Below are 27,780 nucleotides of genomic sequence, written 5' to 3'. Positions count from 1 at the left end.
ATAGTCCCACTAAGCGCAAACCAGATGGGATGACATATCGCTGCAGAATGCTGTGGTAGCCATGCTGGTTAAGTGTGCCTTGAATTCTAAATAAATCAGACAGTGTCACGAGCAAAGCAACCCCCAAACCATCACACCTCCTCCTCAATGCTTCACGGTGGGAACCACACATGCGGAGATCATCCAATCACCTACTCTACGTCTCAAAGACACGGATGTTGGATCAGATCAAAGGACAGATTTCCACCGGTCTCATGTCCATTGCTCGTGTTTCTTGGCCCAAGCAAGTCTTATTATTGGTGCCCTTTAGTAGTAGTTTCTTTGCAGCAATTCAACCATGAAGGCCTGATTCACACAGTCTCCTCTGAACAGATGATGTTGAGATGTTTATTTGGGCTTTAATCTGAGGTGCAGTTAACTCTAATGAATTTATCCTCTGCAGCAGAGGTAACTCTTTGTCTTCCTTTCCTGTGGCGGATTATTAAACATAAGAATGAGTGTGAGTTGTTGTCAGAACCCAGCTCGTGAGAAGTGACAGTGAGTTCTTATAGGACCAGGGCCCAAATAATAATAATCAATAATTTTGCTCTTTATTTAGCAATCTTTCATAGAAAACCTTAAATTGTTCATCAAAAATTGTGAATAACTCACCACAGGTTAATAACAAGGATGTGCTCGAAAGGATGCACATAACTCTGCAATGTTGGGTTGTATTGGAGAGAGTCTCAGTCTTATATCATTTTCCACACACTGTCTGTGCCTGTATTTAATTTTCATGCTAATGATTAGAGGTCGACCGATTAATCGGATTTGGCTGATTAATTAGGGCCGATTTCACGTTTTCATAACAATCGGTAATCTGCACACCGACATTGCACTCCACGAGGAGACTGCGTGGCAGGCTGACTACCTGTTATGCGAGTGCAGCAAGGAGCCAAGGTAAGGTGCTAGCTAGCATTAAACGTATCTTATAAAAAAACAATTAATCTTAACATAATCTCTGGTTAACTACACATGGTTGATGATATTACTAGTTTATCTAGCTTGTCCTGCGTTTCATATAATCGATGCGGTGCATGTTAATTTATCATTGAATCACAGGCTACTTCGCCAAACTGGTGATTTAACAAGCGCATTCACGAAAAAAGCACTGTCGTTGTACCAATGTACCTAACCATAAACATCAATGCCTTTCTTAAAATCAATACACAAGTATATATTTTTAAACCTGCATATTTAGTTAATATTGCTTGCGAACATGAATTTCTTCTAACTAGGGAAATTGAGTCACTTCTCTTGCGTTCTGTGCAAGCAGTCAGGGTATATGCAGCAGTTTGGGCCGCCTGGCTCGTTGCGAACTGTGTGAAGACCATTTCTTACTAACAAAGACCGTAATTAATTTGCCAGAATTGTACATAATTATGACATAACATTGAAGGTTGTGCAATGTAACAGCAATATTTAGACTTGGATGCCACCCGTTAGATAAAATACGGAACAGTTCCGTATTTCACTGAAAGAATAAACGTTTTGTTTTCGAAATGACAGTTTCCGGATTTGACCATATTAATGACCAAAGGCTCGTATCTGTGTGTTGTTATAAGTAAGTCTATGATTTGATAGAGCAGTCTGACTGAGGGATGGTAGGCAGCAGCAGGCTCGTAAGCATTCATTCAAACAGCATTTTCCTGCATTTGCCAGCAGCTCTTCGCTGTGCTTCAAGCATTGCGCTGTTTATGACTTCAAGCCTATCAACTCCCGAGATTAGGCTGCCAATATTAAAGTACCTATTAGAACATCCAATAGTCAAAGGTATATGAAATACAAATAGTATAGAGAGAAATCCTATAATAAAAGTAAAAGTCCTATAATAACTAAAACCTAAAACTTCTTACCTGGGCATATTAAAAGACTCATGTTAAAAGGAACCACCAGCTTTCATATGTTCTGAGCAAGGAACTTAAACGTTAGCTTTTTTTACATGGCACATATTGCACTTTTACTTTCTTCTCCAACACTTGGTTTTTCCATTATTTAAACCAAATTGAACATGTTTCATTATTTATTTATTTGAGACTAAATTGATTTTATTGATGCATTATATTAAGTTAAAATAAGTGTTAATTCAGTATTGTTGTAATTGTCATTATTACAAATATATATACACAAATATACATTTAAAAAAATAATAAAATAAAAACTTTTAAAATGTTTCATTAAAAATCAGCCGATTAATCGGTATAGGCTTTTTTGGTCCTCCAATAATCGGTATCGGTGTTGAAAATCATAGTCGGTTGACCTCTACTAGTGATGGCAGAGAATCCACTCTCACTTACAGTTGAAGTCGGAAGTTTACATACACCTTACCCAAATACATTTAAACTCAGTTTTCACAATTCCTGACATTTTATCGTTGTAAAAATTAATATCACCACTTCATTTTAAGAATGTGAAAGAAATGTCAGAATAATAGGAGAGAGAATGATTAATTTCAGCTTTTATTTCTTTCATCACATTCCCAGTGGGTCATACATTTACATACACTCAATTAGTATGGTAGCATTAACTTTAAATTGTTTAACTTGGGTCAAATGTTTTGGGTAGCCTTCCACAAGCGTCCCACAATATGTTGGGTGAATATTGGCACATTCCTCCTGACAGAGCTGGTGTAACTGAGTCAGGTTTGTAGGCCTCCTTGCCCGCACAGGCTTTTTCAGTTCTGCCCACAAATGTTCTATGGGATTGAGGTCAGGGCTTTGTGATGGCCACTCCAATACCTTGACTTTGTTGTCCTTAAGCCATTTTGCCACAACTTTGGAAGTATGCTTGGGGTCATTGTCCATTTGGAAGACCCATTTGCGACCAAGCTTTAACTTGTTTAACTGATGTCTTGAGATGTTCCTTCAAAATATTCACATCATTTTCCTACCTCATGATGCCATCTATTTTGTTTAGTGCACCAGTCCCTGCTGCAGCAAAGCACCCCCACAACATGACGCTGCCACCCCCGTGCTTCACGGTTGGGATGGTGTTCTTCGGCTTGCAAGCCTCCCCCTTTTTCCTCCAAACATAAAGACATCATTATGGCCAAACAGTTATATTTTTGTTTCATCAGACCAGAGGACATTTCTACAAAAACTATTATCTTTGTCCCCATGTGCAGTTGCAAACCGTAGTCTGGCTTTTTTTATGGTGAGTTTGCTGAGCGGCCTTTCAGGTTATGTCGATATAGGACTCGTTTTGTGTGGATATAGATACTTTTGTACCTGTTTCTTCCAGCATCTTCACAAGGTCCTTTGCTGTTGTTCTGGGATTGATTTGCACTTTCGCACCAAAGTATGTTCATCTCTAGGAGACAGAACGAGTCTCCTTCCTGAGCGGTATAACAGCTGCGTGGTCCCTTGGTGTTTATACTTGCGTACTATTGTTTGTACAGATGAACGTGGTACCTACAGGCGTTTTGAAATTGCTCCTAAGGATGAACTAGAATAGTGGAGGTCTACAATTGTTTTTCTGAAGTCTTGGCTGATTTCTTTCGATTTTCCCATGATGTCAAGCAAAGAGGCAGAAAGTTTGAAGGTAGGCCTTGAAATACATCCACAGGTACACCTCCAATTGACTCAAATGATGTCAATTAGCTTAACAGAAGCTTCTAAAGCCATGACATAATTTTCTGGAATTTTCCAAGCTGTTTAAAAGGCACAGTCAATTTAGTGTATGTAAACTTCTGACCCACTGGAATTGTGATAAAGTGAATTATAAGTGAAATAGTCTGTCTGTAAACAATTGTTGGGAAAAGTACTTGTGCCATGCACAAAGTAGATATCCTAACCGACTTGCCAAAACTATAGTTTGTTAACAAGAAATTTGTGGAGTGGTTGAAAACAGAGTTTTAATGACTCCAACTTAAGTGTATGTAAACTTCCGACTTCAACTGTAGGTACATGGTTGCAAAGGGCATCAGTGCCTTAACAGCGCGATTTGCCAAGGCAGGATAGTCTGAGCGAAGCCCGATCCAGAAATCTGACAGTGGCTTCTGATTAAAATCAGTTCTCACAGAACCGCTTGTTGCAATTTTGATGAGGCTCTCTTCTTCAGATATAAGTAAGTGGACTGGAGGCAGGGCATGAAAGGGCTAACAAATCTAGTTGTTGGTGTCATCTGTTTCGGGAAAGTACCTGCGTAATTACGCAACCAACTCACTCAGGTGGTTCGCTATATCAAATGTGACATTGTCCGTAAGCTTGAGTTCATTTGCACACAAAATATGATACAATGGAAAGACCTGTGTGTTGACCTTGTTAATGCAGACAGAAAGGAGCTCCAACTTCTTAATCATAGCCTCAATGTTGTCCCGCACACTGATTATAGTTGCGGAGAGTCCCTTTAAATCCTTGATTCAGATCATTCAGGTAAGAAAAAAAAAACACCCAGTCGTGTGAAAAACTCATCATCATGCAAGCAGTCAGACAAGTAAAAATTATTGTCAATAAAACTTTACGCTTGTCTCTCCATTTAAAATAAACTTGTCAATACTTTGCTCCTTGATAACCAGCACACTTCTATTTGTTGTTTAAGCGTTACACGGTCATTGCCCATATCATTACATAGTGCAGAAAATACATGAGAGTTCAGGGGTCTTGCGTTAACAAAGTTAACCATTTTCACTGTAGTGTCCAAAACGTCTTTCAAACGGTCAGGCATTCCTATGGCAGCAAGAGCCTCTCGGTGGATGCTGCAGTGTACCCAAGTGGCATAGGGAGCAACTGCTTGCACGTGCGTTACCACTCCACTATGTCTCCCTGTCATGGCTTTTGCGACATTGTTTCAAAACATCTCCTGCCATGTCACTGATACGTCATGAAACAGTGTTGTTTGATGAAGGCATTGTCTGTATAGGTTTTTTGGGCCTTTTCCCCCAGCATTGTCCCAGCCATATCCGCGGCAGCAGGAAGAATTAAGTCCTCCACAATAGTATGGGGCTTGTCTGTCCTAGCCACTCGGTAGCTCACCATATTAGACACATCTAGCCCCTTCTTATTAATGGTATCTCTTGCTTTTACACGTCTTACTTCTCAAAAGTCGTCTTAATTCTCGCTCAAATAACTCCGGTGGCTTATTTTTCAAATTGGCATGTTTTGTTTCTAAATGTCTGCGCAACAGTGAAAGTTTCATTGAGTTGTGAGATTGTACTTTGCACATATAACACACTGTGGCTGAGGAAAGGCACTACTCCCAATATAAGTGAACCCCAAATCAATGTAGATCTCATCATATTTGTGCCTCTTCGATGGTCCAACGTCCCTGTCTGTTGTTCAGTGCTTCCCGGGTAAGGGGGCAATAGCTCTTTGGCTGCATCAGATTCACAACCCTCAGTATCCATGCTAGCTGGGCTAACAACAAATGTAGAATTACTGATGCTAGCATTGGATGTGCTCGTGGAAGCAGAACAACTTGTGTCGTCGACAGGTGAAGTACTGCTGGTAGTAGCAGTATGATGTCCTAGTAGTAGTAGCAGTACTACCAGTAAAGCTGGTATGTGTCTCTATGGACACATTATCAATTGTCGAGCAAACGGAAAGAGCAGCAGCTACGTTTGGCTACATTCGGACCGTTAATGGAATTCCCAAGAGAGAGTAACGGTTAATGCGATTGGATGTTAATTATTTGACTAGGCTACCTGTATTTGACATTGTGTTGTTATTTCACTGAACACTAGATGGTTTCATTTTATTTTTGGCAGTGAAACGAAGCTACTCAGGCGAGAGAAAAAAAACTCAGCCAAATGTATAGCCCCATTTTGAAATATAAATGTTATTTAAAAAATACATGTGAATCACATTTTTATTTGGGGTACCCCCGACGGCATTGCACGTAGTACCCCAGTTTGGGAATACCTGCCCTAGAGCACACAACAAACTATACATACCTCGGCCTGAACATCAGCGCCACAGGTAACTTCCACAGAGCTGTGAACGATCTGAGAGACAAGGCAAGAAGGGCCTTCTACGCCATCAAAAGGAACATAATAACATTTGACAAACCAATTAGGACCTGGCTAAAAATACTTGAATCAGTTATAGAACCCATTGCCCTTTATGGTTGTGAGGTCTGGGATCCGCTCACCAACCAAGAATTCACAAAATGGAACAAACACCAAATTTAGACTCTGAATGCAAAAATCTGCAAAAATATCCTGTGTGTACAATGTAAAACACCAAATACATGCAGAGCAGATTTAGGCTGATACCAGCTAACTTACAAAATTCAGAAAAGAGCCGTTAAGTTCTACAACCACCTAAAAGGAAGTGATTCCCAAACCTTCCATAACAAGTAGAGAGAACGACAGAGCGACAGAAGGCGAGGGATGAGTTCATACCTGCAACCAGCTTTTTTATCACTGTGACAGGAGCCAGTATACAGGAAAAGAAAGGAGAGAGACAAGAGTTAGAGGAGAGAAACCAAAAACCTGATGTGGAGTATCCTGAGTGAATCAACCCAAGTCTGTCTGTCTGTCTGCTCCGGTCTGTCTGCCCTGGTCTGCCCTGCCCTGGTCTGGTCTGTCAGTCTGCCCTGCCCTGGTCTGGTCTGTCAGTCTGCCCTGCCCTGGTCTGGTCTGTCAGTCTGCCCTGGTCTGGTCTGTCAGTCTGCCCTGGTCTGGTCTGTCAGTCTGCCCTGCCCTGGTCTGGTCTGTCAGTCTGCCCTGCCCTGGTCTGGTCTGTCAGTCTGCCCTGCCCTGGTCTGTCAGTCTGCCCTGCCCTGGTCCCTGGTCTGTCAGTCTGCCCTGCCCTGGTCTGCCCTGGTCTGTCAGTCTGCCCTGGTCTGGTCTGTCAGTCTACCCTGCCCTGGTCTGGTCTGTCAGTCTACCCTGCCCTGGTCTGGTATGTCAGTCTACCCTGGTCTGGTCTGGTCTGTCAGTCTACCCTGGTCTGGTCTGGTCTGTCAGTCTACCCTGGTCTGGTCTGGTCTGTCAGTCTACCCTGGTCTGGTCTGGTCTGTCAGTCTACCCTGGTCTGGTCTGGTCTGTCAGTCTACCCTGGTCTGGTCTGGTCTGTCAGTCTACCCTGGTCTGGTCTGGTCTGTCAGTACCCTGGTCTGGTCTGGTCTGTCAGTCTACCCTGGTCTGGTCTGGTCTGTCAGTCTACCCTGGTCTGGTCTGTCAGTCTACCCTGGTCTGGTCTGGTCTGTCAGTCTACCCTGGTCTGGTCTGGTCTGTCAGTCTACCCTGGTCTGGTCTGGTCTGTCAGTCTACCCTGGTCTGGTCTGGTCTGTCAGTCTACCCTGGTCTGGTCTGTCAGTCTGCCCTGCCCTGGTCTGTCAGTCTGCCCTGGTCTGTCAGTCTGCCCTGCCCTGGTCTGTCAGTCTGCCCTGGTCTGTCAGTCTGCCCTGGTCTGTCTACCCTGGTCTGTCAGCCTACCCTGGTCTGTCAGTCTACCCTGGTCTGTCAGTCTACCCTGGTCTGGTCTGTCAGTCTACCTGGTCTGGTCTGGTCTGGTCTGTCAGTCTACCCTGGTCTGGTCTGGTCTGGTCTGTCAGTCTACCCTGGTCTGGTCTGGTCTGTCAGTCTACCCTGGTCTGGTCTGGTCTGTCAGTCTACCCTGGTCTGGTCTGGTCTGTCAGTCTACCCTGGTCTGGTCTGGTCTGTCAGTCTACCCTGGTCTGGTCTGGTCTGTCAGTCTACCCTGGTCTGGTCTGGTCTGTCAGTCTACCCTGGTCTGGTCTGTCAGTCTACCCTGGTCTGGTCTGGTCTGTCAGTCTACCCTGGTCTGGTCTGGTCTGGTCTCAGTCTACCCTGGTCTGTCAGTCTACCCTGGTCTGGTCTGGTCTGGTCTGTCAGTCTACCCTGGTCTGGTCTGGTCTGTCAGTCTACCCTGGTCTGGTCTGGTCTGTCAGTCTACCCTGGTCTGGTCTGGTCTGTCAGTCTACCCTGGTCTGGTCTGTCAGTCTACCCTGGTCTGGTCTGGTCTGTCAGTCTACCCTGGTCTGGTCTGGTCTGTCAGTCTACCCTGGTCTGGTCTGTCAGTCTACCCTGGTCTGGTCTGTCAGTCTACCCTGGTCTGGTCTGGTCTGTCAGTCTACCCTGGTCTGTCAGTCTACCCTGGTCTGGTCTGGTCTGTCAGTCTACCCTGGTCTGGTCTGGTCTGTCAGTCTACCCTGGTCTGGTCTGGTCTGTCAGTCTACCCTGGTCTGGTCTGGTCTGTCAGTCTACCCTGGTCTGGTCTGTCAGTCTACCCTGGTCTGGTCTGGTCAGTCTACCCTGGTCTGGTCTGGTCTGTCAGTCTACCCTGGTCTGGTCTGGTCTGTCAGTCTACCCTGGTCTGGTCTGGTCTGTCAGTCTACCCTGGTCTGGTCTGTCAGTCTACCCTGGTCTGGTCTGTCAGTCTACCCTGGTCTGGTCTGTCAGTCTACCCTGGTCTGGTCTGTCAGTCTACCCTGGTCTGGTCTGTCTGTCTACCCTGGTCTGGTCTGTCTGTCTACCCTGGTCTGGTCTGTCTGTCTACCCTGGTCTGGTCTGTCTGTCTACCCTGGTCTGGTCTGTCTGTCTACCCTGGTCTGGTCTGTCTGTCTACCCTGGTCTGGTCTGTCTTGTCTGTGAACCCTGGTGCTTGTTCTGTACTTCAATCCTACTCTTATTTTTCTTTAATCTTGCTTATCCTTAGTGCAATTTCCACTCCTCCACTTACCATCCATCTTGTCCTCCACTCCTCTCTCCTTAACCTCTGGAACAGCAGCCCCCTCTGCTGCCACGGGAACCACTGCTTCAGCAACTGGGGCCGCCGGCTCACCTAAACCACATGGTCAAAGGCCAGGTGTCCAACACATCTACAGCCAATCAAATCACAGAGAGCATCTGAGATGATTGAATGTTCTGGATAAAGACCAGTCATACTCACGTTTCCCAGCAACCTCTGGGGCTTTGGCCGCATCAACCAGCGCCTGCTCAGCCACCACATCCTTCCCAACAAGCATTGGGGCAATTTTCTCCAATTGCTTTAGGGTTGGGACTTCCTGTTTCTTCCTCGCCCCCGGGTCAGGCTTCTCCAGCACCGCATTGGACTGCACCTCGGCTCCTCCCACTTCCACCTTTTTCACCAACAAAGGAAGTTTCTCCTCCTCCTCTCCTCCCTCTTTATTCTTCACCTCTTCCTGGTCCGCCACTCCCTGACCCTCAGACTCTTCTCCTCCCGCTGCAGGTTGGTTCTCCTCCTCCAGCTCTGCGTCATTCTTCCTCTTCTCTATCTGGACCTCATCATGGGGGATGGGCGGCTCGTGCCGATGGGCCTCCCCGTCAGGTACCGCCACACCTGGAGGAGGGGGAATACACACAGCTATAACACATGGAGTTTCAGGTGTTGCTGTAAATAGTATTCTGACAAACAACCCATCACTAATAGATTATTGCTTTTCTTCTATGTTCTAGTCTAGTGGATTCCCACTGGTTCTATAGGGTTCCACCTGGTTCTATAGCGTTCCCCCTGGTTCTATAGCGTTCCCCCTGGTTCTAAAGGGTTCCCCCTGGTTCTGTACCTGCATCAGGGCGGTCCAGCTGCACTTCCTCCTCCTCCTTCCTGTCTGGAATTCCTTGTTCAGGTCCTTTGATCTGGGGGGGCTCAGCCTGTTCCTGCTGTCTCTCTACTGGATCGACTGGCTCTAAAGCAGCAGGGGCCTTATGCCTCTCCACCAACACAGGCTTCACCTCAGGCTGTTTTGCTACCACCGGCTTCTCTACTGCTGGGAAGGAACAATTTGTTTGTATGTGTAAGAGCCACTAGATGGCAGCAGAAATCTAAGCTATAAAGAGATGCAACACTAATATGGACCTACAATACAACCTAAGAGAATGAGAAGGGGACAGAGAAGACAGAGAGCGAGGCAGAGAGCGAGCGAGGCAGAGAGCGAGCGAGACAGAGAGCGAGCGAGACAGAGAGCGAGCGAGACAGAGAGCGAGCGAGACAGAGAGAGAGCGAGCGAGGCAGAGAGCGAGCGAGACAGAGAGCGAGCGAGACAGAGAGCGAGCGAGACAGAGAGCGAGCGAGACAGCAGCCTCTGGGGCTTTGGCCGCATCAACCAGCGCCTGCTCAGCCACCACATCCTTCCCAACAAGCACCATTTTCACTGGGGCAAGTTTCTCCACTTGCTTTAGGGGTGGGACTTCCTGTTTCTTCCCCGCCCCTGGGTCAGGCTTCTCCAGCACCTCAGCTCCTCCCACTTCCCAAGACAGTGAGCGAGCGACACAGTGAGCGAGCGACACAGTGAGCGAGCGACACAGTGAGCGAGCGACACAGTGAGCGAGCGACACAGTGAGCGAGCGACACAGTGAGCGAGCGACACAGTGAGCGAGCGACACAGTGAGCGAGCGACACAGTGAGCGAGCGACACAGTGAGCGAGCGACACAGTGAGCGAGCGACACAGTGAGCGAGCGACACAGAGAGCGGGACAGAGAGCTAGGGAGCGAGACAGAGAGCTAGGGAGAGAGAGACAGAGAGCTAGGGAGAGAGAGACAGAGAGCTAGGGAGAGAGAGACAGAGAGCTAGGGAGAGAGAGACAGAGAGCTAGGGAGAGAGAGACAGAGAGCTAGGGAGAGAGAGACAGAGAGCTAGGGAGAGAGAGACAGAGAGCTAGGGAGAGAGAGGAGAGAGGGAGAGACAGAGAGCTAGGGGAGAGAGAGACAGAGAGCTAGGGAGAGAGAGACAGAGAGCTAGGGGAGAGAGAGACAGAGAGCTAGGGAGAGAGAGACAGAGAGCTAGGGAGAGAGAGACAGAGAGCTAGGGAGAGAGAGACAGAGAGCTAGGGAGAGAGAGAGACAGAGAGCTAGGGAGAAAGAGACAGAGAGCTAGGGAGAGAGAGACAGAGCTAGGGAGAGAGAGACAGAGCTAGGGAGAGAGAGACAGAGAGCTAGGGAGAGAGAGACAGAGAGCTAGGGAGAGAGAGACAGAGCTAGGGAGAGAGAGACAGAGAGCTAGGGAGAGAGAGACAGAGAGCTAGGGAGAAAGAGACAGAGAGCTAGGGAGAGAGAGACAGAGCTAGGGAGAGAGAGACAGAGCTAGGGAGAGAGAGACAGAGAGCTAGGGAGAGAGAGACAGAGAGCTAGGGAGAGAGAGACAGAGAGCTAGGGAGAGAGAGACAGAGAGCTAGGGAGAGAGAGACAGAGAGCTAGGGAGAGAGAGACAGAGAACTAGGGAGAGAGAGACAGAGAGCTAGGGAGAGAGAGACAGAGAACTAGGGAGAGAGAGAGAGCTAGGGAGACCCATGCTTCCATTATCATTCATCTGCAATAAACAGGAAACAGGTGTGGAAGGAAGGGGATGACTGTATCAGTCAGAGGGAGAGAGAGATAAAGAAAGAAAGACAGTGATAGAGATGGAAAGAAGAGAATGGAAGGAAGGATGAGGCTGTGTGAACTGTCCTTGCTCCAGTGTGTGTAACGCTCTCTCATTTTTATGACCCCCCCCCCTCTTCTCTTACCCAAACACCTAACCACCCCAAACCCCGGCCCTCCTGTCTCACTCATCTCTCCCCTCATTTCCTCTGTCTGTTCCTCTGAATCATCTCCCTCCATCTTATCCCGTTACAGGAAAGAGATAGCAGGCATTTCAGCTGCCCAGGAGAGGGGGAAAGAGAAGGAGAGAGGCAAGAGGAGAGAGAAAATGAAGTAGGAGAGGGGGAGAGCGAGATGGGGGGGGAGAAACCACCGGAGTTTGAAGAGCATCACTCTGGATCCATCAATGTCAAAGGTTGCTCCTCTTATCCTCTACCCCATCTGTCTAGCTGTCTGTCAGTCAAACATTCAATATATTCCCGCATTGATAAAGGAATTTATATGTTTAAGGTAATGACTAAAGTATTCCACCCTGAAACGGTATAACTGTGTGAAATGTATTAGAATTATAAGGCTATAATAATGTGTTGGAGTCATAATTCAACAATGTGTGTGACTAGGCCATTGTGTTACTATTTTGCAATTTGAGCTGGGTAGACATTCAAGGACAACTGAACTGTCGACTTGTGATAAAGATGAACCATGTTGCAGAAGGGTGATAAACAATGTATGTTAACTTTGGAAAAATACAGCCCACCTAAAGAGAGATGGAGTTTCTATTGATGTGAGTTCTTGTCTGTGTGTGTGAGGTATAAAAGGCTATGTGCATTGTATGATTTTCAGATTACTCTCTGAATAAAGGATGGATCTATTGCAGACTGGGGACTTAGTCTAATTCTTCATTAACCAGGGTCTTACAAACCTCTGGGAATTGGTCAAAGTTATAAAATAGTTCAGTTAGAACATTGGGATAAAAATTCTCATGACATCCATTTATCTGCAGTTCCATCTTTCTTTGTTTTAAGATTGCTTTGACCTTTTGGCTCTTGGTCTCTCTACTCTCACCAAAACTGACATCAAAATGTGATCTTTGGAGTTCGGAGCATCTAGGACTTAGAACTGAATAGAACTGAATAGAATAGCTGACTCATGGAAGGAACATTGTAATATGGTCCATACCGTTCAGTAAATCAGCCATGTCAGGAAGGACTCTCAAGATGGCACTCTTGTCAGCTGCAGGGGGAGGAGGGGCATGCTTGGGGGTGAAGTCACTGGCTGAGATTGACACCGTGGTGAAGGTGCTGACCAGCAAGATGCCTAAGCCAACCCACAACACCAACTATATAGAGAGAGAGAGAGATGTTGGTCAGTGATGAGATTAGTCGAGATAATGCATGTATGTATGTATGCATGCATGTATGCACAGTGCCTTGCGAAAGTATTCGGGCCCCCTTGAACTTTGCGACCTTTTGCCACATTTCAGGCTTTAAACATAAAGATATAAAACTGTATTTTTTTGTGAAGAATCAACAACAAGTGGGACACAATCATGAAGTGGAATGACATTTATTGGATATTTCAAACTTTTTTAACAAATCAAAAACTGAAAAATTGGGCGTGCAAAATTATTCAGCCCCCTTAAGTTAATACTTTGTAGCGCCACCTTTTGCTGCGATTACAGCTCTAAATCGCTTGGGGTATGTCTCTATCAGTTTTGCACATCGAGAGACTGAAATTTTTTCCCATTCCTCCTTGCAAAACAGCTCGAGCTCAGTGAGGTTGGATGGAGAGCATTTGTGAACAGCAGTTTTCAGTTCTTTCCACAGATTCTCGATTGGATTCAGGTCTGGACTTTGACTTGGCCATTCTAACACCTGGATATGTTTATTTTTTAACCATTCCATTGGAGATTTTGCTTTATGTTTTGGATCATTATCTTGTTGGAAGACAAATCTCCATCCCAGTCTCAGGTCTTTGCAGACTCCATCAGGTTTTCTTCCAGAATGGTCCTGTATTTGGCTCCATCCATCTTCCCATCAATTTTAACCATCTTCCCTGTCCCTGCTGAAGAAAAGCAGGCCCAAACCATGATGCTGCCACCACCATGTTTGACAGTGGGGATGGTGTGTTCAGAGTGATGAGCTGTGTTGCTTTTACGCCAAACATAACGTTTTGCATTGTTGCCAAAAAGTTCAATTTTGGTTTCATCTGACCAGAGCACCTTCTTCCACATGTTTGGTGTGTCTCCCAGGTGGCTTGTGGCAAACTTTAAATGACACTTTTTATGGATATCTTTAAGAAATGGCTTTCTTCTTGCCACTCTTCCATAAAGGCCAGATTTGTGCAATATACGACTGATTGTCTCCCACCTCAGCTGTAGATCTCTGCAGTTCATCCAGAGTGATCATGGGCCTCTTGGCTGCATCTCTGATCAGTCTTCTCCTTGTATGAGCTGAAAGTTTAGAGGGACGGCCAGGTCTTGGTAGATTTGCAGTGGTCTGATACTCCTTCGATTTCAATATTATCGCTTGCACAGTGCTCCTTGGGATGTTTAAAGCTTGGGAAATCTTTTTGTATCCAAATCCAGCTTTAAACTTCTTCACAACAGTATCTCGGACCTGCCTGGTGTGTTCCTTGTTCTTCATGATGCTCTCTGCGCTTTTAACGGACCTCTGAGACTTATCACAGTGCAGGTGCATTTATACGGAGACTTGTTTACACACAGGTGGATTGTATTTATCATCATTAGTCATTTAGGTCAACATTGGATCATTCAGAGATCCTCACTGAACTTCTGGAGAGAGTTTGCTGCACTGAAAGTAAAGGGGCTGAATAATTTTGCACAACCAATTTTTCAGTTTTTGATTTGTTAAAAAAGTTTGAAATATCCAATAAATATCGTTCCACTTCATGATTGTGTCCCACTTGTTGTTGATTCTTCACAAAAAAATACAGTTTTATATCTTTATGTTTGAAGCCTGAAATGTGGCAAAAGGTCGCAAAGTTCAAGGGGGCCGAATACTTTCGCAAGCACTGTATGTATGTGCGCATGCATGCACGTACAGTGGGGCAAAAAAGTATTTAGTCAGCCACCAATTTGTGCAAGTTCTCCCACTTAAAAATATGAGAGAGGCCTGTAATTTATCATTTCAACTATGACAGACAAAATGAGAAAATGAGAAAATAAATCCTGAAAATCACATTGTAGGATTTTTAATGAATTTATTTGCAAATTATGGTGGAAAATAAGTATTTGGTAAATAGCAAAAGTTTCTCAATAATTTGTTATATACCCTTTGTTGGCAATGACAGAGGTCAAACGTTTTCTGTAATTCTTCACAAGGTTTTCACACACTGTTGCTGGTATTTTGGCCCATTCCTCCATGCAGATCTCCTCTAGAGCAGTGATGTTTTGGGGCTGTTGCTGGGCAACACAGACTTTGAACTCCCTCCAAAGATTTTCTATGGGGTTGAGATCTGGTAACTGGCTAGGCCACTCCAGGGCCTTGAAATGCTTCTTACGCGTCACAGTAGGTATGGTGTTCTTTGGATGCAACTCAGCATTCTTTGTCCTCCAAACACGACAAGTTGAGTTTTTACCAAAATGTTCTATTTTGGTTTCATCTGACCATATGACATTCTCCCAATCTTCTTCTGGTTCATCCAAATGCTCTCTAGCAAACTTCAGACGGGCCTGGACATGTACTGGCTTAAGCAGGGGGACACGTCTGGCACTGCAGGATTTGAGTCCCTGGCGGCGTAGTGTGTTACTGATGGTAGGCTTTGTTACTTTGGTCCCAGCTCTCTGCATGTCATTTACTAGGTCCCCCCGTGTGGTTCTGGGATTTTTGCTCACTGTTCTTGTGATCATTTTGACCCCACGGGGTGAGATCTTGCGTGGAGCCCCAGATCGAGGGAGATTATCAGTGGTCTTGTATGTCTTCCATTTCCTAATAATTACTCCCACAGTTGATTTCTTCAAACCAAGCTGCTTACCTATTGCAGATTCAGTCTTCCCAGCCTGGTGCAGGTCTACAATTTTGTTTCTGGTGTCCTTTGACAGCTCTTTGGTCTTGGCCATAGTAGAGTTTGGAGTGTGACTGTTTAAGGTTGTGGACAGGTGTCTTTTATACTGATAACAAGTTCAAACAGGTGCCATTAATACAGGTAACGAGTGGAGGACAGAGGAGCCTCATAAAGAAGAAGTTACAAGTCTGTGAGAGCCAGAAATCTTGCTTGTTTGTAGGTGACTAAATACTTATTTTCCACCATAATTTGCAAATAAATTCATTAAAAATCCTACAATGTGATTTTCTGGATTTTCTTTTCTCATTTTGTCTGTCATAGTTGAAGTGTACCTATGATGAAAATTACAGGCCTCTCATCTTTTTAAGTGGGAGAACTTGCACAATTGGTGGCTGACTAAATACTTTTTTGCCCCACTGTATGTATGTATGTATGTATGTATGTATGTATGTATGTATGTATGTATGTATGTATGTATGTATGTATGTATGTATGTACAGTTGAAGTCGGAAGTTTACATACACTTAGGTTGGAGTCATGAAAACTCTTTTTTTCAACCACTCCAAAAATGTATTGTAAACAAACTATAGTTTGGCAAGTCGGTTAGGACATCTACTTTGTGCATGACAAAAATAATTTTTCCAACAATTGTGTACAGACATATTATTTCACTTATAATTCACTGTATCACAATTCCAGTGGGTCAGAAGTTTACATACACTAAGTTGACTGTGCCTTTAAACAGCTTGGAAAATTCCAGAAGGCTAATTGACATAATTTGAGTCAATGGGAGGTGTACCTGTGGATGTATTTCAAGGCCTACCTTCAAACTCAGTGCCTCTTTGCTTGACATCATGGGAAAATCAAAATAAATCAGCCAAGACCTCAGAAAAAAAATTGTAGACCTCCGCAAGTCTGGTTCATCCTTGGGAGCAATTTCCAAACGCCTGAAGGTACCACGTTCATCTGTACAAACAATAGTACGCAAGTATAAACACCATGGGACCACGCAGCCATCATACCGCTCAGGAAGGAGATGTGTTCTGTCTCCTAGAGATGAACATACTTTGGTGCGAAAAGTGCAAATCAATCCCAGAACAGCAGCAAAGGACCTTGTGAAGATGCTGGCGGAAACAGGTATAAAAGTATCTATATCCACAGTAATACGAGTCCTATATTGACATAACCTGAAAGGCCGCTCAGCAATGAAGAAGCCACTGCTCCAAAACTGCCATAAGAAAGCCAGACTACGGTTTGCAACTGCACATGAGGACAAAGATCATACTTTTTGAAGAAATGTCCTCTTCTCTGACGAAACAAAAATAAAACTGTTTGACCATAATCACAATTTGGAGAAAAAAGGGAGGCTTGCAAGTCGAAGAACATCCTCCCAACCGTGAAGCACTGGGGTGGCAGCATCATGTTGTGGGGGTGCTTTGCTGCAGGAGGGACTGGTGTGCTTCACAAAATAAATGGCATCATGAGGGAGGAAAATTACGTGGATATATTGAATCAACATCTCAAGACATGAGTCAGGAAGTTAAAGCTTGGTCGCAAATGGGTCTTCCCCAAATGGACAATGACCCCAAGCATACTTCCAAAGTTGTGGCAAAATGGCTTAAGGACAACAAAGTCAAGGTATTAGAGTGGCCATCACAAAGCCCTGACCTCAATCCATAGAAAATTTGTGGGCAGAACTGAAAAAGTGTTTGTGAGCAAGGAGGCCTACAAACCTGACTCAGTTACACCAGCTCTGTCAGGAGGAATGGGCCAAAATTCACCCAACTTATTTTGGGAAGCTTGTGGAAGGCTACCTGAAACGTTTGACCCAAGTGAAAAATGTAAAGGCAATGCTACCAAATACTAATTAAGTGTATGGAAACTTATGACCCACTGGGAATGTGATGAAAGAAATAAAAACTGAAAGAAATCATTTCCTCTACTGTTATTCTGATATCTCACATTCTTAAAATAAAGTGGTGATCCTAACTGAACCAAAGACAGGGAATTTTTACTACGATTAAATGTCAGGAATTGTGAAAAACTGAGTTTAAATGTATTTGGCTAAGGTGTAAGTAAACTTCTGACTTCAACTGTGTGTGTGTGTGTGTGTGTGTGTGTGTGTGTGTGTGTGTGTGGTACCTGTGCGGTGAGTCCATTCTTCTGGATCTTTCTGTAGATGAGGGCAGGGCAGATGAAGCAGATGAGGGAACCCATGGTGGCTCCAGTCAGACCCAGGATGGTCTCCACTACAGAGGGAGTAGCATAGACAAACATTAAGTCACACAATCCACTTGCATGGCTAAAGCCACATCCTGTCAGTGTACCACATGAGTCTACGTGTCAGCCAGGTAACAATCCTCATTCTACTCTTCCACGCTCCTCATTCTCTCCATGTCTTCCTGCACCTCCTCAACTTTTTCCAGACAGACAATGGCTAGGCATTACTATTCAATCAGAAGTCAGAATCCCCATGGCCCCGTTCCAACCCATCTGGCCCATGGCCCCGTTCCAACCCATCTGGCCCATGGCCCCGTTCCAACCCATCTGGCCCATGGCCCCGTTCCAACCCATCTGGCCCATGGCCCCGTTCCAACCCATCTGGCCCATGGCCCCGTTCCAACCCATCTGGCCCATGGCCCCGTTCCAACCCATCTGGCCCATGGCCCCGTTCCAACCCATCTGGCCCATGGCCCCGTTCCAACCCATCTGGCCCATGGCCCCGTTCCAACCCATCTGACCCATGGCCCCGTTCCAACCCATCTGACCCATGGCCCCGTTCCAACCCATCTGGCCCTGTACCAAATGAAGCAGAAACCTACCCCCCTTAATCTAATCTAGCACAAGCTTCACTCTCAGACCCTGTGTTTCAAGCCAGTACCAATCTCTCCTCCTGGGAACCCAGGCCATATTATGTGCCTCAGATTTAGTGTCCGTTTCCCCTCTGAGTCCCCCCATCACTCTGTTAGCCTGATTAGGTACCACATAAGATGAATAAAACACACACACACACATACGCTGAGACCTCTAAAGAACAAGTGTGCGTGCGGTTTGTGTGTGTTTTGTGGGGGTGGGGGGCTATGAGCCATGAGCCAGAGAGGGTGTGTGTGTGTTTTTGTGGGGGGGGGCTATGAGCCAGAGAGGGTGTGTGTGTTTTGTGTGGGGGGGGCTGTGAGCCAGAGAGGGTGTGTGTGTTTTGTGGGGGGGCTATGAGCCAGAGAGGGTGTGTGTGTTTTGTGTGTGTGTTTTGGGGGGGCTATGAGCCAGAGAGGGGTGTGTGTGTTTGAGCCAGAGAGGGTGGGGGGAGGCTATGAGCCAGAGAGGGTGTGTGTGTTTTGGGGGGGGGCTAGGGTGTGTTTTGAGCCAGAGAGGGTGTGTGTGTTTTGTGGGGGGCTATGAGCCAGAGAGGGTGTGTGTGTTTTGTGGGGGGCCTATGAGCCAGAGAGGGTGTGTGTTTGTGTGTGTGTTTTGGGGGCTATGAGCCAGAGAGGGTGTGTGTGTTTTGGGGGGGCTATGAGCCAGAGAGGGTGTGTGTGTTTTGTGGGGGGGCTATGAGCCAGAGAGGGTGTGTGTGTTTTGTGGGGGGGGCTATGAGCCAGAGAGGGTGTGTGTGTTTTGTGGGGGGAGCCAGGGAGGCTATGAGCCAGAGAGGGTGTGTGTGTTTTGTGGGGGGCTATGAGCCAGAGAGTGTGTGTGTGTTTTGTGGGGGGCTATGAGCCAGAGAGGGTGTGTGTGTTTTGTGGGGGGCCTATGAGCCAGAGAGGGTGTGTGTTTGTGGGGGGGGCTATGAGCCAGAGAGGATGTGTGTGTGTTTTGGGGGGGGCTATGAGCCTGAGAGGGTGTGTGTGTTTTGTGGGGGGCTATGAGCCTGAGAGGGTGTGTGTGTTTTGTGGGGGGGCTATGAGCCAGCCAGAGAGGGTGTGTGTGTTTTGTGGGGGGGGCTATGAGCCATAGAGGGTGTGTGTGTTTTGTGGGGGGCTATGAGCCAGAGAGGGTGTTTGTGTTTTGTGGGGGGGCTATGAGCCAGAGAGGGTGTGTGTGTCTGGGTGTCTGAGAAGAGAGAATAATAGCTCTATAAAAGGTGTGATTTAAGGAGTGGGTTAGAGTGTGACATTCACTGAGTCGTAAACTCATATTCACACAGCCTGTGCTACAATGCACGACACAACACACGCACCTTAAAGACCTGCAGTCACACACACACAGTCGCACACACACCATTGGGGATGAGGATGCCTCCCAGCATGGTTCCGAAGACGATGGCGAAGGTGATCATCTTAAAGCGCATTGGAGGCATGTACCCCCCTGCAGTAAACGTCCCATCCTTCTGCTGAGGGACAAAAAGAGGGGAGAGAGAAAGATTCATTATAACAGTGTTGTACAGTAAAGCTCTTCCAGGTTAGGTCATTATAATATCATATCACTGTTCACAGTGTGTCTCTGTGTGTTTGGATTTACTTTCCTTGTGGGGACCAGGTAGTAAAACAAGAACAGTGGGTCCCCACAAGGAAACAGACTATTTTGGGTTTGGGGGTTAGATTCAGAGTTCGGATTACAATTACAGTTAGGGTTTTGGTTTAGGAGTTAGGATTAGGTTTATAGCTCAGACACACCGGTGGGATTGTCAAACGTTTGCCTGCCGACAGTACTTAGCACCTCTGAATAGAGTGTCAGCAGTCAATCTCTTTTGTGTTCACACAGCAAAGATCTTGAAGTTGTCAGCCACTCAGCCTTGTTAAAATACTCCAAACCAGAAGGTGGCAGTAGCATTGTTGGGCAATGCATGTCCGTGTCTGTTGCTTCATGGTTTAGTCAAATGTTAGATACGCTAATATTGCTATTGTTATAGAAAACCTTTGTTGATACTAGCCAAAAGGCCACAGCTAGATAACTAGCTAGCAAGATGACAAATAAACGATTTAATTAATTCTCCATAATCGCATACAGCCCATAGATACATGTTTAGCTAGCTAGCTAATGTTAGCTAAATTGTTAACATGATACGCTTGCTAGCTAGGTAAAGACACCGCATTGACTTTCGGCAGCCAGCTACAGGCCGCTGCTTCATGCAAACAAATCAATTGTGATTGCTAGCTTGGTAAAGCATTTAGTGTTGTGTGCATTGTGCTGCACTTACCACCCCTTTCACTTCATATGAAGTGTATGACTGCCTTTCTCAGTTATCAAGGTAACATTAGCTAGCTAGCTCACAAACAAATAAGTTAGTGCACATAATCAAACTGAACAAAAAATATATTTATTTAAGCACAAAAATCCTTTGCTAGATGTAAAGACTTGCTCTAGAAAAAAAATGCATTATGCAGCTTTGTTTAAGATAGAACGATTCGAATGAAAAGGGTGGATTGTACGGGAAAATGGGCCTTCTTTTCCCCTTTTCCTTGTCACTTCTGTCAGCTCCTCCACGTGGAGGTTTGTGCGCTTTGATTGTCTCAAAGTCAAGTTATCGGCCACTGCCGAGCACTGCGATTCTACAAGTAGAAACTTCAGGTTCGTCGGTACACAGCAGGTACGTATTTTTATTCTAGCAAGAGAAGGAATGGCCTCCTACTGTGCTAAGTGCCTATTGGCACTCAAATTCTCAGTGAATTTCATGCTTTAGGGAAAATAGAATTTTGAATGGGAATAAATAGTTTGGTCTCCACAAAGACAGTAAAATAAACATGTGCGTGTGTTTGCGTGTTAGGGCTGGGAATTGCCATGGGCCTCACAATATTATCACGATCCTTAGGTGCCGATATGATATGTATTGCGATTCTCACGATTCTATATGTATTGTGATTCGATACTGTGAGTTTACTGCGATTCGATGTTCCAAATATATTGCTGCTGCAGAGGGACAAGAGATGGCCTACAGAGCTAAGCTATGAAGGTACAAGCTAGCGCAAAAATATTGTTGCAATATTGTCAAAAAGATACATCGTCAAAAATAATATTTCGATATCTAACGGTATCGATCCCCCCCATCACTAGGATGTGTGTGTGTTGGTGTGTGTTAACCTGCATGTGTGTATATAGTCACCTGTTGTTCGAACAGCATGGTGTTGATTGCCTGTCTACAGGGCAGTATCATCATGGGAAAGCCCACCGCCACTGACATCATGAAGCCCACCCGGATCATCTTAGTCACCGGGTTAGAAGGGAAGTTCATCAGAACGTTACCGGCTATGTCGTCCGTGAAACTGACGTAGCCAAAGAATCCCACCTAGAGGAGAGGATGGAAGGGTTCATAGGAAACGGAATAGAGCTAAGCACAGGCAACATTTGGTTAATTCTGCTTTCCAACAGACACTGGGAATCAAATTCAACTTTCAGCAGAACAATAACCTAAAACACAAATATGCACTGGAGTTGCTTACCAAGACAACATTAAATGTTCCTGAGTGGCCTAGTTACAGTTTTGACTTAAATTGGCTTAAAAAAATCTATGGCAAGACTTAAAAACGGCTGTCTAGCAATGATCAATAATGTGCACATATTATACAATCCAGGTGTGGAAAGCTCTTAGAGACTTACCCAGAAAGACTCACAGCTGTAATCGCTGTCAAAGGTGATTCTAACATGTATTGACTCAGGGGTGAGAATTCTTATGGAAATTAGATATTTATGCTTTTAATTTTCAGTAAATGTGCAAAAAAAATTTAAAACATATTTTCACTTGGTCATTATGGGATATTGTGTGTAGATGGGTGAAAAAACAACAATCATTTTTTCAATTCAGGCTGTAACAACAAAATGTGGAATAAGTCAATGGGTATGAATACTAACTGAAGGCACTGTAACACACACCTAAACCATCGTGCAGTATAGAACAATGTACTGTACTATGCGGTGAAGACATCGGGATAGGTAGTGACATCATCACCACTCACCGTGATGTAGAAGGTGGTGACGATGTTGAGGGAGGTGGTGAAGATGGTGCTCATGCGTTTGATGGAGGGCTCGTCCAGACTGTCGTAGGTAGGCAACACCTGCCTGTAAACAAACAACCAGCCCACAAGCTACAGCTGCCACATCAGACTGGACCGGAGAGCTCCAGTTTCAGGACAAACTTTATAGGCTACTAGAAAAGTAAAGCGTCAAGACTTTGTGGATTATCAAATGGTTCAGGGGTCTTAAGATAATCATTTGATCAAAATCTAAAATATTCTAGGCAGAGAACAAGACAGACAAGGCAAACCATGAGGGTAAAAAGGTGAATTCTGTCTGATAATTCAGATCTCTAGTCATTATAGATGATTAGATTGAAAAGTGAGGATCAGGGGTGAAATCATTTGTCCAATGATTGCACTCAAAAAGCAAACAATTTGCAACGGAAATGAGAGTTTATATTGAACAAATTTAGGTAGGTCCCTCCCTGTTTTGTACCGTTTGGTTCAGTCTGGTTTCTAGTGAATACACCCCAGCATTTGTATCATATCACATAAAACACATGCTAAACAGATGTCATGGAGAGAACAGCTGATTTCACAAAAAGTCTGTTGTATTTCCATGATCTGGTAGGTAGAGTGGGTGAGAAAGACTTGTGTGTGCGACACAAGTGTGTGCGAGTGTGTGTGCGTGTGTGTGTGAGAGAATGAGTGGGCACTTTACTGCACTGTATGTCAGTGCTGGTTATTATCTCTGAGAAACAAAGAGATAAGGGGCTGTCTGTCATCGAGCAGCACTGTTAAAGAACAGGCCAGCAGCACTGTTAAAGAACAGGCCAGCAGCACTGTTAAAGAACAGGCCAGCAGCACTGTTAAAGAACAGGCCAGCAGCACTGTTAAAGAACAGGCCAGCAGCACTGTTAAAGAACAGGCCAGCAGCACTGTTAAAGAACAGGCCAGCAGCACTGTTAAAGAACAGGCCAGCAGCACTGTAAAACAAGCCTGTAAAAGGGGAACTTACAGGCCTTCTACTTTACACCTAGTGCTAGCCTGGAGTTAGAGCATTATACAGTTTCTTGGCAGTCTTTTTTACACTTACTCATATGTGTGTGTGTGTGTGTGTGTGTGAGAGAGAGGGAGAGAATACAGTTACTGTGTCTCTACTGCATTCTCTCCCTCTCCTTCTGTGGTTTTTATGAGTGTGCAGCACTGTCCCAACGGTGCTTTTCCTTGACGCCTGTTTAAACTCAGGAACTATTCCATCTTATAGCCGAGGGCAAATCAAACAGCTTACTGGAACTAGACCTCAAACCTGTACATTCTCTCAATAGATCACATTCCATTGTTTTTCATTCCGTTTACACCGTCTGTAAAATAGTCCAATGGATGTTTTTTCATTTGGTTCATACGGTCTGTAAAACAGCTTTCAATACACATTTATTTGTGCTATTCCTGCTAGTAAAATTGAAAGCGATAACTGAAACTGCACCCAAGCACATGGCAAGAGTTAAACACATATTGTCTTCATATTGCTTATCTTGTTTTGTTTGAATCCACAGCAGTATCACAGAGGGACATTTTCATTAGTGTTAGTCTATTCTATGACTGCTCAGTTTCATAACTCTACAGTCTTGTTGGTTAATAATGATGTTAAATCATGTTGTAACTGAAAGTAAACAGCTTTAATAAAAGGTCATAAAAAGCATGTGTTGAAAGCTGTTTAAATCAGTGTGTCGTAAGATGGCCGCCGTCCAGTGGTCTGACTAGTGGTTTGGCTGGAGCAGCGCTCCGCTTGCTGTTTCTCCATTGGCCAGAGGGCCCTGCCAAATACCACTCATCACCGCCAGACTGCGACAGGCCCACACGTGCATGCACACAGGGACGAGTGTGCACGCTCTCTCTCTCACACACACTGATGAGAGCAGTGTTACCTCGGTGAGATAATTATTAAAGCCTCGTTCCAGCACCAGTCAGCCTCACCCATCCAACACCTACCTCACCCAAGCACCTCCATACTCACATACAACTCCTTAAAAAAACACTTCATACATGCAAACCTTCAGTGCGCGTCCCAAACTAAGTTAACCCCAAAATCCCAACCCAGTCCAACCCCAACACACCCCTAACCACAACCAGAATCCCCACCCCTTCCCCTCTGCAGCTCAGGCACCACGGCGATGACAGAAGAGAGGAGGCAGCAACAGAGCATGCAGATGGAGGTGAAGGAGAAGGGATGGATGGTGGGAGGGATAGAGGAATGGGTGGATTATGCCATAGAGGGGGGAGACTTTGCTCCTCAAGATCTCCAATCAACATCTCGTATTCAGGCTTCTCTTCAACAGCCAAACTAACCAGCAAACTATGACGTTGTAATAAAAAAATAGATTTTCCGGGGCGAGAATGCAGCTCTTGAAATTCATACCGAAACAATATTCTGCACTTTGTTAGACAGATCCACTTACTTCTGGACATAGTGCTGTAGCAGTAACTGGTGGAAGGCCAGGGAATGAAGAAGCCAATTGGTTAAGCGTGAAGCTGTGAAAGTGCAACAGCAAATCAGCAAACTCCCCTACAAACATCCCCCTAACTCTCCACCCAAAAACTCTGTCTCCATCCCCTTGCAGACTAACCGCCCCTATAGCCTTGGGGTGCAATCGCAAATTCACTCTGGCTATCTACTCTGGCTATCTACTCCAATTTCAGAGGACTCTCATCTGTGTGCCAGAGAGCAGAATAACTGATGAATTTAAGAACGTGCAACACCCGTTGAATATGGCCGGTGTCAGTAAACGTCTGCACATTTTTTTTTTATGAAATTGTTGCCAGCAGCACAGTTACAGTCACTAGCACATTTCAACATATTAGGTGCAGCATGGATCACCACCTGAACTATCAAGTCCATTCTACCCATTATTGTTCTGTCTCTAGACTCTACATCCTGGTCATGTTCTAGGTTGAAGATGACAAAGGTAAAGACAAGAGGGTTCTAATATCCCATAACACTTTACAACAATTGGTTTAGCTATGCTGGTAGTTCGCTGCGGTGCTGGTAGTTCGCTGCGGTGCTGGTAGTTCGCTGCGGTGCTGGTAGTTCGCTGCGGTGCTGGTAGTTCGCTGCGGTGCTGGTAGTTCGCTGCGGTGCTGGTAGTCGCTGCGGTGCTGGTAGTTCGCTGCGGTGCTGGTAGTTCGCTGCGGTGCTGGTAGTTCGCTGCGGTGCTGGTAGTTCGCTGCGGTGCTGGTAGTTCGCTGCGGTGCTGGTAGTTCGCTGCGGTGCTGGTAGTTCGCTGCGGTGCTGGTAGTTCGCTGCGGTGCTGGTAGTTCGCTGCGGTGCTGGTAGTTCGCTGCGGTGCTGGTAGTTCGCTGCGGTGCTGGTAGTTCGCTGCGGTGCTGGTAGTTCGCTGCGGTGCTGGTAGTTCGCGGTGCTGGTAGGTGCGGTGCTGGTAGTTCGCTGCGGTGCTGGTAGTTCGCTGCGGTGCTGGTAGTTCGCTGCGGTGCTGGTAGTTCGCTGCGGTGCTGGTAGTTCGCTGCGGTGCTGGTAGTTCGCTGCGGTGCTGGTAGTCGCTGCGGTGCTCGCTGCGGTGCTGGTAGTTCGCTGCGGTGCTGGTAGTTCGCTGCGGTGCTGGTAGTTCGCTGCGGTGCTGGTAGTTCGCTGCGGTGCTGGTAGTTCGCTGCGGTGCTGGTAGTTCGCTGCGGTGCTGGTCCCAGGAATCTTTTTATTTCTCAAAAAGCTTCCACATGGAATCATAACTTGTCCTAACCTTTATTATCTTCAACCTAGGTCATGTTCAATTGGCACAAACAGGACCTTTTAAGACGTATTGGTAGGTAGGTACCCCTCCATTTGAAAAAAGGCAGTGTCTCCCATTTTTATGCCTAATGAACACACCCCCTATCCTATCACCCTTTCAGGGACCAGGATACAATACGTGCTATGGGATACGATTCGTACTAATGCGCTGGAAGGGCGGAGAGGGACTGGGAGGTACTTACGACTGACAGGCGAAGGCCATGCCACAGATAGGGAGGCAGCAAAAGATGCCGTCCCAGCGCACCATACTGACCCGCCCCAGCCAAAAGCCACTGAGTAGCCCGTGTTTGAATGAGGACAGCACCATCTGAGGGAGGGAGGGAGGAGAGCAGGGGGAGTTACGGCATGAACCAAAAGAGGAAGAGAGAAGCTGAGGGCCTGTCTGATCATGAGTGAAAGAATGAAAAGGGGAGGAACTGGAGAAAATAAATTTGAACAAAATAAAAACATTAGACAGAAGACGCCAGGCTGATAAAAACTATTTTGCTCCTGCTCTAATAATGCTGTGACGATATCAGAATAGTCTCTGACCTGTTAGAGATTTACACAAGCCCAATGCCCAGCTAGTGCGGGCTGCACGATTCATTTCATTTTAAAATCGGGATTGACATGCGCAATATCCATATGACAAGAGGCTGCGATATTACCAAACAGCCATCTGTAACACCCGTTTCTCTTTACTTTGATTTATTGCTCCAGTTGACAGAGTTCTCTCGCTGTCACTCAAGCAGGAAGTGCCTTGTGCTCCAGATTCACTTTGCATGCATTGACCAACAACAGAATGCAGTCAACAGATTGTTCCAAACAAGAACAATGCAGCTTTCCACTTCGCTACTTAACATAAACACAAGTTTTCTATATTATACTGTTTGTTTGTGTAACTTGCCCTTTGAAAAGCACCAACTAGTTGGTCTTAGCAATCTGCAAATATGACTAAAGAATTTATGTCCGTCCCTAATGCTTGGGCTCCCGAGTGGCGCAGTGGTCTAAGGCACTGCATCTCAGTGCAAGAGGCGTCACTACAGTCCCTGGTTTGAATCCAGGCTGTGTCACATCCGGACGTAATTGGGAGTCCCATAGGGCGGTGCACATTTGGCCCAGTGTCATCCGGATTTGGCCATCATTGTAAATAAGATTATTTTCTTAACTGACTTGCCAAGTTAAATAAAGGTTAAAAAAAAAAAGGTAAATCTTGCTAGCAAACTTTTCCTCTACTACAGACCGATACCAGTGGTGGAATATACCAGCATTGTTTGTGCAACAGCTTGTTCTTCATCAGATAGGAAAAGGAGAAGAACATTCTAAAATCTTTGTCTGAATGTACCCATGTACACGGAGTATACAAAACATTAAGACCATCTCCCTAATGTTGAGTTGGTCCAATGTTGACTCCAATGCTGACTCCAATGCTTCCCTCAGTTGTCAAGTTGGCTGGATGTCCTTTTGGGTGGTGGACCATTCTTGATACACACGGGAAACTGTTGAGCGTGAAAAACACAGCAGCGTTGCAGTTCTTTGACACAAACCGGTGTGCCTGACACCTACTACCCATTCAAAGGCACATTAATCTTTTGTATTGCCCATTCACCCTCTGAATGGCACACATACACAATCCATGTCTCAAGGCTTAAAAATCCTTCTTTAACCAGACTCATCTACACTGATTGAAGTGGATTTAACAAGTGACATCAATAAGAGACCATAGCTTTCACCTGGATTCACCTGGTCAGTCTGTCAA

At 45.6% G+C, this 27,780-nt stretch overlaps 1 protein-coding gene across 8 annotated transcripts in view; it reads right to left on the bottom strand.

The window, feature by feature from the left end:
• LOC112261316 (putative sodium-coupled neutral amino acid transporter 10) overlaps positions 1–27,780 on the bottom strand; it is a 42,075-nt gene that overhangs the window by 4,015 nt on the left and 10,280 nt on the right. For 5 of the 8 annotated variants that reach the window (XM_042307587.1, XM_042307591.1, XM_042307592.1 and 2 more), the window contains 10 exons: positions 26,225–26,349; positions 22,238–22,340; positions 21,388–21,570; positions 19,566–19,677; positions 17,490–17,596; positions 12,501–12,660; positions 9,529–9,732; positions 8,895–9,305; positions 8,685–8,786; positions 6,380–6,400 (listed from right to left, as the gene is read on the bottom strand). In XM_042307587.1, coding sequence (XP_042163521.1) covers positions 6,380–6,400; positions 8,685–8,786; positions 8,895–9,305; positions 9,529–9,732; positions 12,501–12,660; positions 17,490–17,596; positions 19,566–19,677; positions 21,388–21,570; positions 22,238–22,340; positions 26,225–26,349 — 1,528 coding nt within the window. The remainder of the gene's footprint in view (positions 1–6,379; positions 6,401–8,684; positions 8,787–8,894; positions 9,306–9,528; positions 9,733–12,500; positions 12,661–17,489; positions 17,597–19,565; positions 19,678–21,387; positions 21,571–22,237; positions 22,341–26,224; positions 26,350–27,780) is intronic. The other 3 variants (XM_042307589.1, XM_042307588.1, XM_042307590.1) reach the window with 3 other exon arrangements.

Source organism: Oncorhynchus tshawytscha, linkage group LG27, assembly GCF_018296145.1.
Source record: "Oncorhynchus tshawytscha isolate Ot180627B linkage group LG27, Otsh_v2.0, whole genome shotgun sequence".
Classification (NCBI taxonomy): Eukaryota; Metazoa; Chordata; class Actinopteri; order Salmoniformes; family Salmonidae; genus Oncorhynchus; species Oncorhynchus tshawytscha.
This window is presented reverse-complemented; position numbering and strand designations above follow the sequence as displayed.